Here is an 18,360-nt window from a genome sequence, read left to right on the forward strand (position 1 = left end):
GGTTATGTCATGCATAAGCCATTAGTTAATAATGAACTGAAGTCAATAACAAACCATTTCAACACATTTGTTCATGACTAATAAATTATTTTGTATTATTATAAGTCTTTGGTAAAAACACAACATAACATACATTCATAGCTGGTGACTTACAAGCCATTGGAAGTGACTAGCAAATCATTTGAAAATTAGTATCAGGAATGACAGTAGACAACAATGCATATCGTATAGCATTACATACGTAACGTTACAGATAGATTGCATCAACTTTCACCATTGTCTAATTTTCTACTAACAACCTTAAACCATATGTTGCCTACAAGAGTGTGGGAGCAAGAACAAGCTGCAGCTCCCCTTCAGTAGCCTGACAGAGGAGTTCATGGTTATCGGGGCAAGGGAAGTGCTGATGTACACAGACTCCAACAACATCAAAGTCTCCTCAAGGGGTATTGAAGTGAAGACTGGGAGGAAGTGGAAGGCAAATGAGGCAACAGCCGCAACCAACTCCACCAGGGGTGCTCCTTGCTGTCGCACCTTTTGTTTAAGCTACCTGTGGTAATTGCGTCACGACTGAACTCCCCCATTTGCAACCAAATGGATTAGTCCTGCCCCGGTTGTTATTTACCCTGCTGCATGAGGAAACCGGAGAGCCTAGATAAAACTCACATTACACGGGGAGAACATGCAAATTCCTCACAGAGCTGCCTAAGCCGGGTTCAAACTCAGGACCTTATTGCTGTCATTGAACTATGTTCAGGCATAGTAATATTTTATTATTATTACTTTCATCATTTGCACTAGGACAGATCTTGTTTGCCAACTAAAAGTAGCTCTGTCTGTAGCTTGTTATGTAAGCACAGTAAATGGTCAAACACACCTTTGTGCAGACTCTGAATTATTGGTTACGGATGTTGTCTGTCCTGTAATATCAGTAGGGTGCAGCACTACAGTGTTTCACACGGGTGAAAGAAAATCAGCACAACAGCTCTGACCTTCTTCCTGCTCCTGGTTTAACTCTCTTTAACAATGTGGCTTTATAATTTTTTGCCAGATTTTGACCTCTGGGGGCTATTCCTGTTTATTTTCATTTTTATCATAATAGCAGATTTCCTCAAAAACAGGAATCCACCAAATTACCCTCCAGGACCGTTGGCTCTTCCCATTGTGGGGAATTTCTTCAGTGTGGACAATAAACATCCACACATTTATTTCACCAAGGTAAAGTTTAATGCATGCATATTTTAATTTTCAAGTGTGTTTTTATTGAGACATTCTAATGCATTTAAACTTGATTAGTTTGATTCATTTAATTGAATTTAAAGTCAGTTTAAGATCTTTCACAAACACTATTGTGCAATTCCTATCAGGATAGTGGCGTATGTGGACAATAATAACATGTAATAATAACTTATATATAACTGGAAGCCCAATTGATTTTATTAATTCACCTAGAAAATGGAACTTTAAATAGATCACACTCTTCAGGAAATGAGTATTTGGGTTTATATTACTATTTTTTAATATAGAAACTAATGACAGATACTGAAATCTGGTGCTCAAATTGTAAATACAAATGAAAATATTGATCTTGGTACACCTGGTAGCCCATTCATTCCTCATTGTGCATTGGTAGGTTTTGCTTTTAAACTATCTGAAATTTGTGCAGTAGAGTATTGTGGTTCAACAGTGTTTGTTCCTTGATTTATTGTCCACAGCTGGCTGACGTCTATGGGAATGTGTTCAGCGTCCGCCTCGGCAGTGACAAGATGGTGTTTGTGTCTGGGTACAAGATGGTGAAGGAAGCCATAATGACACAAGCCAACAACTTTGTGGACCGACCATACAGTGCAATCGGCGACAGGTTTTACTCAGGAGACACAGGTGCACAAATCTTTCTCTTTCTCTTGTCTCATGCTGTGCAGGAATTAGTTCCCCTGAGACATTAACCCTATTTCCTCCACATGCTTGTGTGTAGGTGGTTTGTTCATGAGCAATGGTGAAACATGGAAGAGACAGCGACGCTTTGCTTTGTCTACCTTACGTACCTTCGGCCTGGGCAAAAGCACCATGGAGCAGAGCATCTGTGGGGAGATCCGACACCTGCAGGAGGAGATAGAGAAGGAGAAAGGTGGTTCACAAAATAAGCTCATAATCAGCAGCTCTTCAGGAGTATAGCATTGTCTAAACAGTGGACCCCTCTTCTCCAGGTGAACCTTTCAACACAGCAGGCCTCTTCAACAATGCTGTGTCCAACATCATTTCCCAGCTGGTGATGGGGAAGCGGTTTGACTACGGCGACCACAACTTCCAGACCATGCTGAAGCATCTGTCTGAAGCTATTCGGCTGGAGGGCAGTGTATGGGGTCTGGTAAGTTAGTAATGTCCATTTGGTTCTTTAGTTTAGTACTTCAGATATGTTCGGATATATATCTGGTCTCAGGTTTCTCCTCTACTCTTGGATTTTTTGTGCAATAACCCTTTCAAATTTCCCCAACCAATAGAATGCCAGGTGTAGTGTAATAATCCCTGCCTTGGGGTGTGTTCGCCTTACTAGAGCATCCGTGACGAGCGGTTACACTTTTAACCGGGTTCATCCACTTTCGTACTTCTCTTCCTTTCTTTAAAACAATAGGTTTCCCCTGACGTTGTTCAAATTCCTGTTTTGTAAGACAGGCTTCACTAGATATATAACTTTGTGTTTTTGTGCTTCCATGGAGTTTGTGAAGGAGTATGAGTTGTGGTGGGGACTTGTCATTTGTTGACGTTAGCGGACTCCATTTCTAACCGAACGTTAGCCACGGTTACACACTGTTAGCCCTGTAGCAGAGCTGAACTCGCAACTGCACATGATGTCACATCCATTGGATTTTCCCGGAAAAACGGGCCCGGGTTCTTCACATTAAAAGCAGTCTACAGGCTGATAGAGGAAACCCAGAAATTCACGGAAGGTCTTATTTTTTAGGTTAGGTTACAACCTGTTCACACATTGGCATAAAATCAATTTATACATGTAAAAAGTTACATACAGTCCATTTAACTGTGTATCAAGCTAATGTTAACTGAGACTGAAAATAGAGCGCTTTTAGCATGAATATGTTCAATTTAACCTTGGAAGGGAGCTACAAGGCTAAATTATAGCTACAGCGAGGTAGATAACTTAATGTGGGCAGACCATGGATAAATAAAGAAGAAGGGACAGTTACCATCTCGGTTTTAGCCAACATTAGAAAACTAATGGCTTGCTCTCCGTGTGCAGCTGTCAACAAGCGAGCTAACGTGGTTGACTCACGGCATCCTTGTCAGCGAACGGCAAAATAAAAACATTGGTTCCAGTAATAGTAGCCGGTGTAGCTTTTATAATAAAAGAAAAACCAATGAGTCATACTCTCAAATTGAAAGACCAGGCCCTTAAATAAAGATAGGAAAATAGCTCCATAGAGAGACAGCATTCTGGTGGGATTGAGGGAGTTAATCCTCCTTAGCCGACTGAGAGGCCCAAGTCTGTGGTCAAATTTGATGTATAAAAAATGTAAAAGGTGATGAAAGGTGATCTTCTGTTTTCTTCTGTGTAGCTGTATGAGGCATTCCCCGGAGTGATGAAGCACTTGCCAGGTCCCCACAACAAAATGTTCAGCCACTACGCCACCATCCTAGACTTCATTAGTCAGGAGGTAAAGAGCCACAAGACAGACCTGGACCACAGCGATCCCCGGGACTACATTGACGCTTTCATCATTGAAATGAAGAATGTAAGTGAACAACTAGACTGTACAACACTGTGTAGCCCTTCCTATCAATCTACCCGACACTCACTACTGTATCTTCTCTGCATTTCTGAATAGAACAAACAGTCTGATCTGGGCTTCAATGAGACCAATTTGGCTCTGTGCTCTCTGGATCTGTTCCTTGCTGGAACGGAGACAACGTCAACCACTTTGCTGTGGGCTTTGGTCTACCTCATCAAAAACCCTGATATCCAGGGTAAGTGACATGCTTGGACCTACAATGAGCTAACTGTGAAACAGCAAGGAAACAAGAATAAAAGAAGTTTCAGCAATGCTAATGCCTCTGTGTGGCTATACTTACTTGTACTGCTTACAGCTAAATGTCAGCATGCTAAATTCCTCACAATGACGATGCTTACATGCTGATGTTTAACATCTTAGTAACAAAAATAAACATACTGAGGCATTCAAATTTCACTCATATCAAGGTTTTCTCACCCTGTTGCTACAAGCTTAATTCCTTGAATTCTGTTGTTTTTCTAGACAAGGTCCAGGCAGAGATAGACCGAGTGATAGGACAGACCCGACAGCCCAGTATGGCTGACAGAACCAACCTGCCCTACACTGATGCCGTCATCCACGAGATCCAAAGGATGGGAAACATTGTTCCCTTAAATGGACTCAGAATTGCCGCCAACGATACAACACTGGACGGTTACTTCATACCCAAGGTGCATTTAGCACACAGTTAATTTAAGTCTTACCAACTTTATCTCTAAAATGTGAGAGTTGTATCGGAATTGCAGAAAAGTTATGTATAGTCTCACATATCCAGACTCATCTCCACAATGCTATGCCAGAGGTAGAGAAAGATCTGGCTCCACACATTATCATTCTGGTACAGGAGGAAAAACGCTCTGGCTTGTTTGTATTTTTTAAAACCAATCGCAATCCGCTGGGTCAGACTATTTTATGGATCTTGTTTTTTAGGGTACATCCTTGATGCCCAACCTAACCTCTGTGCTGTTCGACAAGGCTGAATGGGAGACTCCAGACACCTTCAACCCTGGACACTTCCTAGATGCTGAGGGAAAGTTTGTGAAGAGAGAAGCTTTCCTGCCTTTCTCTGCAGGTAAACCACATTCACCACAATCTTAAACGTAATCTGAACCAGAATATATGTTTTATCCTGAGCTCTTATCCCTTCATTTGTGTTTGTGGACTGTTCAGGGAAACGGGTGTGTCTTGGAGAAGGCCTCGCCAAGATGGAGCTGTTCCTGTTTTTAGTCGGTCTACTACAGAAGTTTGCTTTTTCTGTTCCTGATGGAGTAGAGTTGAGTACAGAAGGTGTTACTGGAACTACACGTGTACCGCACCCCTTCAAGGTTTACGCCAGGGCTCGCTGAATTATACAACATCTCAATGAACCATTTTCATGTAAACAATATGTAACAAACAAGGCTAAGCAAAACACTTCATGAGAGAAAGCTGTAGTTTTCAATCTCAACCTTTCACTGTTTATCCTTTCTGCCTGTATATTTAATTCTGCATAATAAAGTTGTTTTTACGCAATATGTTTGTATTAATGACACTGTTTATAAGACACTTCCCTTTGTCCTTGTAAAATTATTGACAAAATGTTTAAATATTTCATAAACATATGATCGTTAAAATTACAATCAAGCCTGTATTGGTTAGTTTTTTTTATAGTAACGATCAGTTATGTCATGCATAAGCCATTAGTTAATAATGAACTGAAGTCAATAACAAACAATTTCAACACATTTGTTCATGACTAATAAATTATTTTGTATTATTATAAGTCTTTGGTAAAAACACAACATAACATACATTCATAGCTGGTGACTTACAAGCCATTGGAAGTGACTAGCAAATCATTTGAAAATTATTGTTTATTTTATTGTAAATTGTTTGTTTATTATTTTTAGTAGTATTATTATTATTGGTATTATTATATCCGTTAAACTGTGAATAATTAGCCTTTGACAGATAAACACTTCAAACCCACTATGTGAAGAATTTAGTGGTAGTATCAGGAATGACAGTAGACAACAATGCATATCGTATAGCATTACATACGTAACGTTACAGATAGATTGCATCGACTTTCACCATTGTCTAATTTTCTACTAACAACCTTAAACCATATGTTGCCTACAAGAGTGTGGGAGCAAGAACAAGCTGCAGCTCCCCTTCAGTAGCCTGACAGAGGAGTTCATGGTTATCGGGGCAAGGGAAGTGCTGATGTACACAGACTCCAACAACATCAATGGCTGTATTCGAAACCGCATACTATACTAGTAGTACGTACTGATTTGGCCAAAATGTAGTATGTAGTATGCAGTATGCGAACAAAAGCAAAATCTCCAATATGCCAAAAATACCCGGATGACGTACTGATTTGGAAAAATTCTCCAGTATGCATCAGACCAGTCTATCTCGCCTACTGTATCCCACAATGCAAAGCGCCGGAACAGTACAGGCTACGGGTACAAAAACAGCAGCCAAAAGCTGCTCGTTTTTTACTTTTTTTGTAGCCATTTCAACACTAAATTCACTTCTGAAAGTTTTTGAGGCGAGAAATCAACTGTGTAGATTATTAATATCGGCAGTTTTACGAAGTTAGATGGCGAATCGAACATTTGTTCCACCGTTGTCGGAGTTTAGAAGCTCCACAGAATACTGTGACAGCCAGCGAGCGCCTGCCCGGGTCGCTGCCAGCAAGCCGGGTAGTCACGCTCAGAGACCGCTATGAGCTGCTGGACCTCACTCCGGCCTCGTAGACAAGAGGCTTTTATTTCCTTGTTGACGGATAGTTTGTTTAAATATCACAACACAGATGTCCATTATAAATTAACAGGAACCTGTGTTTATCTGCCTTTTTGGAGTTAAAAAGCTCCACAATCGCCCGCGGGCGTAACTCGCTGGAGAGCCGGTCAGTGACGCTCACAGAGCGGCTGCAGAGCAGCAGAGTGGCGAGGGAAAGAGCAGCTTCTGACGGGGGCAGAGATTCCTGATGAGACAACATGACACTTTTTTAGCATTTCTCTAATATCTGGAGGGAGATCAGTCCACTTTTTTTTTTTTGCTGTAACTGAAAAAGCAGTTTGAGTAAAGTAAATGTTGTGGATTTATATTTCCCGTCTCTCCTCGTTGATGATCCTGTTTGTCGGACTTCTTTATGAGCTGTCAGAATAAATAGTTTAAACCTGCAGTATCTTATAAAGTAAACAAGCATAACATAAACAACAAAATCAAAGTTGTATTTTTTGATAATATTGTAATAGTGGTACAAGTTTGTTTTTTTGTCCTGTGCTTTAAGAGCTGGTTTAAAGGCTTAACCTCGTCTAGCATACTGCTAAATACATCACTTTAACTGTCACATACTGCATACTACTGAGGAACGCAGTATGCAGTATGTACTGTATACTGCATACTGCGCTCCTCAGTAGTATGCAGTATGCGGTTTCGAATACAGCCAAAGTCTCCTCAAGGGGTATTGAAGTGAGGACTGGGAGGAAGTAGAGGGCAAATGAGGTAACAGCCGCAACCAACTCCACCAGGGGTGCTCCTTGCTGTCGCACCTTTTGTTTAAGCTACCTGTGGCAATTGCGTCACGACTGAACTCCCCCATTTGCAACCAAATGGATTAGTCCCGCCCCGGTTGTTATTTACCCTGCTGCATGAGGAAACCGGAGAGCCTAGATAAAACTCACATTACACGGGGAGAACATGCAAATTCCTCACAGAGCTGCCCAAGCCGGGTTCAAACTCAGGACCTTATTGCTGTCATTGAACTATGTTCAGGCATAGTAATATTTTATTATTATTACTTTCATCATTTGCACTAGGACAGATCTTGTTTGCCAACTAAAAGTAGCTCTGTCTGTAGCTTGTTATGTAAGCACAGTAAATGGTCAAACACACCTTTGTGCAGACTCTGAATTATTGGTTACGGATGTTGTCTGTCCTGTAATATCAGTAGGGTGCAGCACTACAGTGTTTCACACGGGTGAAAGAAAATCAGCACAACAGCTCTGACCTTCTTCCTGCTCCTGGTTTAACTCTCTTTAACAATGTGGCTTTATAATTTTTTGCCAGATTTTGACCTCTGGGGGCTATTCCTGTTTATTTTCATTTTTATCATAATAGCAGATTTCCTCAAAAACAGGAATCCACCAAATTACCCTCCAGGACCGTTGGCTCTTCCCATTGTGGGGAATTTCTTCAGTGTGGACAATAAACATCCACACATTTATTTCACCAAGGTAAAGTTTAATGCATGCATATTTTAATTTTCAAGTGTGTTTTTATTGAGACATTCTAATGCATTTAAACTTGATTAGTTTGATTCATTTAATTGAATTTAAAGTCAGTTTAAGATCTTTCACAAACACTATTGTGCAATTCCTATCAGGATAGTGGCGTATGTGGACAATAATAACATGTAATAATAACTTATATATAACTGGAAGCCCAATTGATTTTATTAATTCACCTAGAAAATGGAACTTTAAATGGATCACACTCTTCAGGAAATGAGTATTTGGGTTTATATTACTATTTTTTAATATAGAAACTAATGACAGATACTGAAATCTGGTGCTCAAATTGTAAATATAAATGAAAATATTGATCTTGGTACACCTGGTAGCCCATTCATTCCTCATTGTGCATTGGTAGGTTTTGCTTTTAAACTATCTGAAATTTGTGCAGTAGAGTATTGTGGTTCAACAGTGTTTGTTCCTTGATTTATTGTCCACAGCTGGCTGACGTCTATGGGAATGTGTTCAGCGTCCGCCTTGGCAGAGAAAAGATGGTGTTTGTGTCTGGGTACAAGATGGTGAAGGAAGCCATAATGACACAAGCCAACAACTTTGTGGACCGACCATACAGTGCAATCGCCGACAGGTTTTACTCAGGAGACACAGGTGCACAAATCTTTCTCTTTCTCTTGTCTCATGCTGTGCAGGAATTAGTTCCCCTGAGACATTAACCCTATTTCCTCCACATGCTTGTGTGTAGGTGGTTTGTTCATGAGCAATGGTGAAACATGGAAGAGACAGCGACGCTTTGCTTTGTCTACCTTACGTACCTTCGGCCTGGGCAAAAGCACCATGGAGCAGAGCATCTGTGGGGAGATCCGACACCTGCAGGAGGAGATAGAGAAGGAGAAAGGTGGTTCACAAAATAAGCTCATAATCAGCAGCTCTTCAGGAGTATAGCATTGTCTAAACAGTGGATCCCTCTTCTCCAGGTGAACCTTTCAACACAGCAGGCCTCTTCAACAATGCTGTGTCCAACATCATTTCCCAGCTGGTGATGGGGAAGCGGTTTGACTACGGCGACCACAACTTCCAGACCATGCTGAAGCATCTGTCTGAAGCTATTCGGCTGGAGGGCAGTGTATGGGGTCTGGTAAGTTAGTAATATCCATTTGGTTCTTTAGTTTAGTACTTCAGATATGTTCGGATATATATCTGGTCTCAGGTTTCTCCTCTACTCTTGGATTTTTTGTGCAATAACCCTTTCAAATTTCCCCAACCAATAGAATGCCAGGTGTAGTGTAATAATCCCTGCCTTGGGGTGTGTTCGCCTTACTAGAGCATCCGTGACGAGCGGTTACACTTTTAACCGGGTTCATCCACTTTCGTACTTCTCTTCCTTTCTTTAAAACAATAGGTTTCCCCTGACGTCGTTCAAATTCCTGTTTTGTAAGACAGGCTTCACTAGATATATAACTTTGTGTTTTTGTGCTTCCGTGGAGTTTGTGAAGGAGTATGACTTGTGGTGGGGACTTGTCATTTGTTGACGTTAGCGGACTCCATTTCTAACCGAACATAGCTACGGTTACACACTGTTAGCCCTGTAGCAGAGCTGAACTCGCAACTGCACATGATGTCACATCCATTGGATTTGGGGAATTGGGGGAGTTACTCCTCCTTAGCCGACTGAGAGGCCCAAGTCTGTGGTCAACTTTGATGTAAAAAATGTAAAAGGTGATGAAAGGGGATCTTCTGTTTTCTTCTGAGTAGCTGTATGAGGCATTCCCCGGCGTTATGAAGCACTTGCCAGGTCCCCACAACAAAATGTTCAGCCACTACAACGACATCCTAGACTTCATTAGTCAGGAGGTAAAGAGCCACAAGACGGACCTGGACCACAACGATCCCCGGGACTACATTGACGCTTTCATCATTGAAATGGAGAATGTAAGTGAACAACTGCACTGTACGACACTGTGTAGCCCTTCCTGTCAATCTACCTGACACTCACTACTGTATCTTCTCTGCATTTCTGAATAGAACAAACAGTCTGATCTGGGCTTCAATGAGACCAATTTGGCTCTGTGCTCTCTGGATCTGTTCCTGGCTGGAACGGAGACAACGTCGACCACTTTGCTGTGGGCTTTGGTTTACCTCATCAAAAACCCTGATATCCAGGGTAAGTGACATGCTTGGACCTACACTGAGCTGTGAAACAGCAAGGAAACAAGACTAAAAGAAGTTTCAGCAATGCTAATGCCTCTGTGTGGCTATACTTACTTGTACTGCTTACAGCTAAATGTCAGCATGCTAAATTCCTCACAATGACGATGCTTACATACTGATGTTTAACATCTTAGTAACAAAAATAAACATACTGAGGCATTCAAATTTCACTCATATCAAGGTTTTCTCACCCTGTTGCTACAAGCTTAATTCCTTGAATTCTGTTGTTTTTCTAGACAAGGTCCAGGCAGAGATAGACCGAGTGATTGGACAGACCCGACAGCCCAGTATGGCTGACAGAACCAACCTGCCCTACACTGATGCCGTCATCCACGAGATCCAGAGGATGGGAAACATTGTTCCCTTAAATGGTCTCAGAATTGCCACCAACGATACAACACTGGACGGTTACTTCATACCCAAGGTGCATTTAGCACACAGTTAATTTAAGTCTTACCAACATTATCTCTAAAATGTGAGAGTTGTATCGGAATTGCAGAAAAGTTATGTATAGTCTCACATATCCAGACTCATCTCCACAATGCTATGCTAGAGGTAGAGAAAGGTCTGGCTCCACACATTATCATTCTGGTACAGGAAGAAAAACGCTCTGGCTTGTTTGTATTTTTTAAAACCAATCGCAATCCGCTGGGTCAGACTATTTTATGGATCTTGTTTTTTAGGGTACATCCTTGATGCCCAACCTAACCTCTGTGCTGTTCGACAAGGCTGAATGGGAGACTCCAGACACCTTCAACCCTGGACACTTCCTAGATGCTGAGGGAAAGTTTGTGAAGAGAGAAGCTTTCCTGCCTTTCTCTGCAGGTAAACCACATTCACCACAATCTTAAACATAATCTGAACCAGAATATATGTTTTATCCTGAGCTCTTATCCCTTCATTTGTGTTTGTGGACTCTTCAGGGAAACGGATGTGTCTCGGAGAAGGCCTCGCCAAGATGGAGCTGTTCCTGTTTTTAGTCGGTCTACTACAGAAGTTTGCTTTTTCTGTTCCTGATGGAGTAGAGTTGAGTACAGAAGGTGTTACTGGAGCTACACGTGTACCGCACCCCTTCAAGGTTTACGCCAGGGCTCGCTGAATTAAACAACATCTCAATGAACCATTTTCATGTAAACAATATGTAACAAGGCTAAGCAAAACACTTCATGAGAAAGCTGTAGTTTTCAATCTAAACCTTTCACTGTTGTATTATTGCATCATGTACTGAGGGCCTGTTTATGCTCTCTGTCTGTATTCTGCAGTTACATAATTAATGGCACTGTTTATAAGACACTTCCGTTTGTCCTTGTAAAATATTGACAAAATGTATAAATATTTCATAAACATATGATCGTTAAAATTACAATCAAGCCTGTACAAACCATTTCAACACTTTTGTTCAAGACTACTACATTATTTTTTATAATTATAAGTCTTTGGTAAAAACATAACATAACCTACATTCATTGCTGGTGACTTACAAGCCATTGGAAGTGACTAGCAAATCATTTGAAAATTATTGTTTGTTTTATTGTAAATTTATTAAAAAATGTTTATTATTATTATTATTATTGGTATTATTATATCCGTTAAACTGTGAATAATTAGCCTTTGACACACAAACACTTCAAACCCACTATGTGAAGAATTTAGTGATAGTATCAGGAATGACAGTAGACAGCAATGCATGTCGTATAGCATTACATACGTAACGTTACACATAGATTGCACCAACTTTCACCATTGTCTAATTTTCTACTAACAACCTTAAGCCATATGTTGTCTACAAGAGGTGCCCCTGACTCTTGCAGCGACTGTGGAGAACCACCAACGCCATCTGGAGGATAAGCGAGGTCGCCCAGCAGTGGAGATTCACAAAGGGGGTCTGGATTCCAAATCAGGAGACCTCAAGTATCGAACAGTACAGGGCGATCTCACTCCTCAGTGTCAAGAGTAAAAGATTCCTCAGTAACATTGCCTGACGCATGACAGAGTTAGCTAAGTCAGAGCTGCCAGGTAAATTCAAAGCCTACCAGAATGGCATCCTGCCACGACTCCTCTTGCAGCTGCTGGTCTATGAGGTTCCACTGAAGAACCATCGAGGGCTTCGAAGGAAAGTTAAGCCACTTCCTGCTCAGGTGGCTAGGCCCACCACGAGCAGCAGCAGCAGCATCGCCAAGTGTGGGAGCAAGAACAAGCAGCAGCTCCCCTTCAGTAGCCTGACAGAGGAGTTCATGGTAATCGGGGCAAGGGAAGTGTAGATGTACACAGACTCCAACAACATCAAAGTCTCCTCAAGGGGTATTGAAGTGAGGACTGGGAGGAAGTGGAGGGCACATGAGGCCACAGCCGCAACCAACTCCACCAGGGGTGCTCCTTGCTGCAACATGGGACTGGCAGCTGAAGGTCGACCTTGGGAGACAACTTAGATTCCAAGATATCATTGCAGAGCCAAACAGGCCAGACATGGTCCTGGTGTCGGAAACAACAAGACAAGTGGTCCTACTGAAATTGACTGCTCCTTTGGAATACCAGATGGAGGAGGCCTTCAAGAGGAAGAGGGCCAAGTATGAAGGGCTGGTAAACAAATGCCGAAGCAGGTGGTGAAGATTTGCTACATATAGTACGTCTACTAAGGTTTTTCAGCTGAGCATGATGCATCTGTTGGAGATTGTAAGAGCTAGTCCAAATATAATAAATTGGGTTTGTAGTTCATGAAGTTTGCTAATTACTTGATAGTGTTTGAACTAGGACTGCTCTCACACAGCTTGTTCAAGCTACCTGTAGCAATTGCGTCATGACTGAGCGCCTCCATTTGCAACCAAATTGATTTGTCCCGCCCCGGTTGTTAATGACCCTGCTGCATGCTGTTCACATTAAAATCGACCCTAGTCCGACCCACCTCTCGACCTGGGTCTTGAAGCCGAGTTCGTCAACGCGGGTTAACCCTTTCAGAAACACAATCAACACTGGCTCAACCCTGGTTGAGCCCTCTGTGTGAAAGGGGTATTTTATTCCCACTGCACTTCGTATTGTTGGCTGGATTCTATTTATACTATGAACATCCAATCTCAGTCTAAGTTACTGAAAAACAGTCAAGGTTCTGCACATGTGTGTTATCATATTTCTGAGCTGAGATTGATGATCATCATTTATTGCCATCAGATTACTATGTTCAGGCAGAATGATACTTCATTATTATTACTTTAAGTTTCATCATTTGTATAAGGACACAGATCTTGTTTACCAAGGGAAAAGCAGGTGTGTCTGTATCTGGTTATGCAAGTCCAGTGTCAGAAGGACTTTGTGCAAAGTCCAAATTCCTGGTTTGTTTGTTAAGTCATCTGACCTGTAATGTTAGTAAGGTTGTATTACAGTATGAAGTCTCAGATCTTCCTCCTGCTGTTGGTTTAACTGTCTTTAACAATGTGGCTTTATAATCTTTTGCTGGGTTTTGACCTTAAGGGGCTATTCCTGTTTATTTTCATTTTTATCATAATAGCAGATTTCCTCAAAAACAGGAATCCACCAAATTACCCTCCAGGACCGTTGGCTCTTCCCATTGTGGGGAATTTCTTTAGTGTGGACAGTAAACAGCCACACATTTATTTCACCAAGGTAAAGTTTAAAGGCATGCATATTTTAATTTTTACATGTGAATTTTATTGAGACATTCTAATACATTTAAACTTGATTTGTTTGATTGATTTAATTGAATTTAAAGTCAGTTCAATATCTTTCACAAACACTATTGTGCAGTTGCTATCAGGATAGTGGAGTATGTGGATAATAACGACATGTATAACTTGCTAATGTACTAAAGAAAATGAAAGCCTTTTCAATTGTTTTTATCAATTCACCTAGAGAATGTAACTTTAAATTGCTCACACTGTTCAGGAAATTAGTATTTGTGTTTATATTACTAATCTTACATAGAAACTAATGGCAGATGCTGACATCTGGTGGTAAAATTGTAAGTATAAATGGAAATACTGATCTTGGTACAGCTGGTAGCCCATTTGTTCCTCATCGTGCATTGGTAGGTTTTGCTTTTAAACCATTTGAAAAGTTCACATGATGCAGTAGAGTGTTCTGGTTCACCAGCGTTTGTTTCTTGATTTATTGTCCACAGCTGGCTGACGTCTATGGGAATGTGTTCAGCGTCCGCCTCGGCAGTGACAAGATGGTGTTTGTGTCTGGGTACAAGATGGTGAAGGAAGCCATAGTGACACAAGCCAACAACTTTGTGGATCGACCATACAGTGCAACTCAGTACAGGAATTACTCAGGAGACTCAGGTGCACAAATCTTTCTCTTTTTCTTGTCTCATGCTGTGCAGGAATTAGTTCCCCAGAGACATTAACCCTATTTAATCCACATGCTTGTGTCTAGCTGGTCTGTTCACAAGCAATGGTGAAACATGGAAGAGACAGCGACGCTTTGCTTTGTCTACCTTACGTACCTTCGGCCTGGGCAAAAGCACCTTGGAGCAGAGCATCTGTGAGGAGATCCGACATCTGCAGGAGGAGATAGAGAAGGAGAAAGGTGGTTCACAAAACAAGCTCATAGTCAGCAGCTCTTCAGGAGTATAGCATTGTCTAAACAGCGCACTCCTCTCCTCCAGGTGAACCTTTCAACCCAGCAAGTCTCTTCAACAATGCTGTGTCCAACATCATTTGCCAGCTGGTGATGGGGAAGCGGTTTGACTACAGCGACCACAACTTCAAGATCATGCTGAAGCATCTGTCTGAACTTTTTCGGCTGCAGGGCTCTATTTGGGGTCTGGTAAGTTAGTAATATTCATTTAGTTCAATCCTCGTCAGAGAGACAGCATTTTCATGGAATTCTGGGAGTCAATCCTTCTTAACCAACTGAGAGGCCCAAGTCTGTTGTCAAAGTTGATAACAAAAGGTGAAGGGTGATGTGAATGAAAGTTTCTCTCATCTACTGTTTTCTTCTGTGTAGCTGTATGAGTCATTCCCCGGATTGATGAGGCACTTACCAGGTCCCCACAACCAAATATTCAGTCAATTCAAGGCCATCCTAAACTTCATCAGTCAGGAGGTAAAAAGCCACAAGAAGGACCTGGATCACAGCAATCCAAAGGACTACATTGACGCTTTCATCATTGAAATGGAGAATGTAAGTGAATAACTGCACTGTACAACACTGTGTAGCCCTTCCTGTCAATCCACCAGCCAGTCACTACTGTATCTTCTCTGCATTTCTGAATAGCTCAAAGAGTCTGATCTGGGCTTCAATGAGACCAATGTGGCTCTGTGCTCTCTGGATCTGTTCCTGGCTGGAACGGAGACAACGTCGACCACTTTGCTGTGGGCTTTGGTTTACCTCATCAAAAACCCTGATATCCAGGGTAGGTGACATGCTTGGACCTAAAAGCCAAAAAGGTACATTAGGATTAATTCTTTCAATTTTCCTGTTTTTCTAGACAATGTCAAAGCAGAGATAAACCGAGTGATCGGACAGACCCGACAGCCCAGTATGGCAGACAGACCCAACCTGCCCTACACTGATGCTGTCATCCACGAGACCCAGAGAATGGGAAACATTGTTCCTCTGAATGGACCCAGAATGGCCGCCAAGGATACAACACTGGGAAGTTACTTCATACCCAAGGTGCATTTAGCATACAATCTTTTTAAGTCTTAACAGGATCATCTCTAAAATGCCAGTGTTGCTGCAGAATTGCTTGATGTTATCTTATGGATCTTGTTTTTTAGGGTACATCCTTGATGCCCATCCTAACCTCTGTGCTGTTCGACAAGACTGAATGGAAGACTCCAGACACCTTCAACCCTGAACACTTCCTAGATGCCGAGGGAAAGTTTGTGAAGAGAGAAGCTTTCCTGCCTTTCTCTGCAGGTAAATCACATTCACCACAATCTTAAAAATAATCTGAACCAGAATATACATTTTATCCTGAGTTCTTACCCCTTCATGTGTGTATGCGTTTGCGGACTCTTCAGGGAAACGAGTGTGTCTCGGAGAAGGCCTCGCCAAGATGGAGCTGTTCCTGTTTTTGGTCGGTTTACTACAGAAGTTCTCTTTCTCCGTTCCTGATGGAGTAGAGTTGAGTACTGAAGGAGTTACTGGAGGTTTACGTGTACCGCACCCCTTCAAGGTTTACGCCAAGGCTCGCTGAATTATACAACATCTTATTGAACCATTTTTCATCTAAACAATGTGTAACAGACAAGACTAAGCAAATGCTTTAGGAGAAAAAGCTGTAGTTACTTTTCGATCTCAACCTTCTGTTGTATCATTGTCTCATGTACTGAGGGACTGTTTATTCTCTCAGCCTGTACATTTAATTTCATGTGACAAAGCTGTTTTTACATACAAATATTCCTGTATTAATGGCAGTGTGTATAAGACATTTCCCTTTGCCCTTGTTGTTAATGACAAAATGTATAAATATTTCATAAACTTAGGTTCTTTAAACACTCTTTACAATCAAGCTGTATTGTAATAAGTTTTCGTACACTAATGATAATCAGTTATGTCATATATGAGCCATTACTTAACAATGAACTGAAGTCGTTAAACTATTCAAATACATTGTTTATGATTAATAAATGATTTGATGATTTGTTTCACAAACCTGGTTGAAGTCTTCTGTAAAAACACAACATAACATACTCGTGGCTAGTGACTCATTTACAAGCCATTGGAAGTAACTAACAAATCATTTTAAAATTATTAATAGTTTGTTATACAGTTTACTATGCCGCCATTTATGTCTACCCAGAATGTCCCTTTGGCCATAAACCGCTAGAGGGATAGAGGCATCCTGTCGTCCCATGAGTAGAAGATTTGAAATGATGGCATCCATTGCAATGTAAGACGATACATAGCCATAGGGCTTCCAGACCACCTGGAGAGCAGTTTTCACGGATCAAATCTGTAGGGGATTGAAATGGAAAGGGATGCTCTGTTCACACAGATTTTCTTGCAAAGATGATTCCAGGGCAAAAACGCCTCCTGTATTTCCTTGTTTCCTCATCTAAAGTTTGTGCCCTGATCACTTATTATTTCAGATGGCTTTCCTCACCGTGAGATGAAAAAACATAGGGCCATATGGAATGAGTCTGTGTCCATGCTAGCTAGCAGGTCCAAGTAGACACGTGGTGGTAAGACATTTGAAAATAATGCCCCAGCATTTTTCATGTCATCTGCTGATTTTGAGGGTAAATGGCTCAAAAAAGTCAACAAACAGGGGGTGGTGCAGGTGGAGTCTGGCGGCTGAAAGGTCTTTTTAGAGGTGACAGGATTACCATGCCACTTTCTGCATTCCAGACACTGACGTTGATATTTCCTAACAGCTTGTCTGCCCTTAAGGATCGAGTATATTCTTCAATGCTCAGCAAAAACGACCTCCTGAATGCGGCTTTGTAAACACTCTAGTCTTTTGTCCCTGCAGAGCTGGCAGCTTGGCGCTAACTAGCTTTGTTCGTGTTGCTTATGAAGTTAGCTGGCAGATTTCGTTGTAGTCCCTGTCACTAAACTTGTTTACTCTGGGTTAGCAGCGCAAACTCATCTAAGCAGGCATCTTAAAAAGGCAGGCACTTGCGCCTTCTGCCTTAAAGAAGTTCTTGTCGGCTATAGCTGTTGAGCAGGCCATAGCTTCGAGCTCAGGAGTTGAGGAGAGCAGCTTCTCCTGCCTTCTGCAGTAAAGATGGACAAGAAAGGAAAGAGAAAGAGACAAAGGAAACTCTCTGGTTTGGCCCTGGATGCATTTTCACAGGTAGGTGTGAATGGGTCATGCGTTACAGTAGCCATAGTTACTGTGAGTCCACGAGTGGAGTTAAGGACTCAAGGATCATGTGGCTGAGTTCACTGTCTCTGCCACCATCATGAATGCTGGGTCCAAACAGGGGTGTTATAGTACTTAATAATAAGCTGGGTGGTGGGATGATTAGGGGCCAGAACCCTAATCATTCCACCACAGACACACGTCCACAAAACAAAACAACCACCAACAGTCCGTAGTCAGTTCAGTGAGGATCGACCTGATCTTGCCTGTACAGACCAGGTGAAAGTGGTTCATTCAATTACTGCCATTGCTAGGTATGATGTGTAATAGTCCAATTCCCGGCAGAAAT

General features: G+C 41.6%; 3 protein-coding genes across 3 annotated transcripts; all 3 read left to right on the forward strand.

Annotated features, from left to right (window-relative positions):
• The first annotated feature begins 697 nt into the window (after positions 1-697).
• On the forward strand, positions 698-5,297 carry LOC119488511 (cytochrome P450 2J6-like). Its single transcript, XM_037770245.1, has 9 exons — positions 698-1,218; positions 1,716-1,881; positions 1,976-2,128; positions 2,208-2,368; positions 3,573-3,749; positions 3,843-3,981; positions 4,269-4,456; positions 4,716-4,857; positions 4,956-5,297. Exons 1-9 carry the CDS (start codon positions 1,027-1,029, stop codon positions 5,129-5,131), a joined length of 1,494 nt encoding a protein of 497 aa, XP_037626173.1. The 5' UTR covers positions 698-1,026; the 3' UTR covers positions 5,132-5,297.
• A 2,126-nt stretch (positions 5,298-7,423) lies between these two features.
• Positions 7,424-16,858, forward strand: LOC119488497. The gene is made up of 20 exons (XM_037770221.1): positions 7,424-8,014; positions 8,512-8,677; positions 8,772-8,924; positions 9,004-9,164; positions 9,782-9,958; positions 10,052-10,190; positions 10,474-10,661; positions 10,921-11,062; positions 11,161-11,327; positions 12,049-12,148; positions 12,230-12,474; positions 12,773-12,817; positions 14,370-14,535; positions 14,630-14,782; positions 14,862-15,022; positions 15,203-15,379; positions 15,473-15,611; positions 15,687-15,874; positions 15,979-16,120; positions 16,225-16,858. Exons 1-20 carry the CDS (start codon positions 7,823-7,825, stop codon positions 16,398-16,400), a joined length of 3,177 nt encoding a protein of 1,058 aa, XP_037626149.1. The 5' UTR covers positions 7,424-7,822; the 3' UTR covers positions 16,401-16,858.
• On the forward strand, positions 13,586-15,229 carry LOC119488517 (cytochrome P450 2J6-like). Its single transcript, XM_037770252.1, has 4 exons — positions 13,586-13,855; positions 14,370-14,535; positions 14,630-14,782; positions 14,862-15,229. Exons 1-4 carry the CDS (start codon positions 13,664-13,666, stop codon positions 15,029-15,031), a joined length of 681 nt encoding a protein of 226 aa, XP_037626180.1. The 5' UTR covers positions 13,586-13,663; the 3' UTR covers positions 15,032-15,229.
• Positions 16,859-18,360: the final 1,502 nt, after the last annotated feature.

Source organism: Sebastes umbrosus, chromosome 5 (genome assembly GCF_015220745.1).
Source record: "Sebastes umbrosus isolate fSebUmb1 chromosome 5, fSebUmb1.pri, whole genome shotgun sequence".
Lineage (NCBI taxonomy): Eukaryota > Metazoa > Chordata > Actinopteri > Perciformes > Sebastidae > Sebastes > Sebastes umbrosus.

Coding starts and splice junctions, on each gene's coding strand:
- LOC119488511 (XM_037770245.1), top strand. CDS start 1,027: ATGTGGCTTTATAATTTTTTGCCAGATTTTGACCTCTGGGGGCTATTC. Junction 1,882..1,975: donor GTTTTACTCAGGAGACACAG/GTGCACAAATCT, acceptor GCTTGTGTGTAG/GTGGTTTGTTCATGAGCAAT. Junction 2,129..2,207: donor GGAGATAGAGAAGGAGAAAG/GTGGTTCACAAA, acceptor CCTCTTCTCCAG/GTGAACCTTTCAACACAGCA.
- LOC119488497 (XM_037770221.1), top strand. CDS start 7,823: ATGTGGCTTTATAATTTTTTGCCAGATTTTGACCTCTGGGGGCTATTC. Junction 11,063..11,160: donor TTTCCTGCCTTTCTCTGCAG/GTAAACCACATT, acceptor TGGACTCTTCAG/GGAAACGGATGTGTCTCGGA. Junction 11,328..12,048: donor CCTTCAAGGTTTACGCCAGG/GCTCGCTGAATT, acceptor TGACTCTTGCAG/CGACTGTGGAGAACCACCAA.
- LOC119488517 (XM_037770252.1), top strand. CDS start 13,664: ATGTGGCTTTATAATCTTTTGCTGGGTTTTGACCTTAAGGGGCTATTC. Junction 13,856..14,369: donor CACACATTTATTTCACCAAG/GTAAAGTTTAAA, acceptor TATTGTCCACAG/CTGGCTGACGTCTATGGGAA. Junction 14,783..14,861: donor GGAGATAGAGAAGGAGAAAG/GTGGTTCACAAA, acceptor CCTCTCCTCCAG/GTGAACCTTTCAACCCAGCA.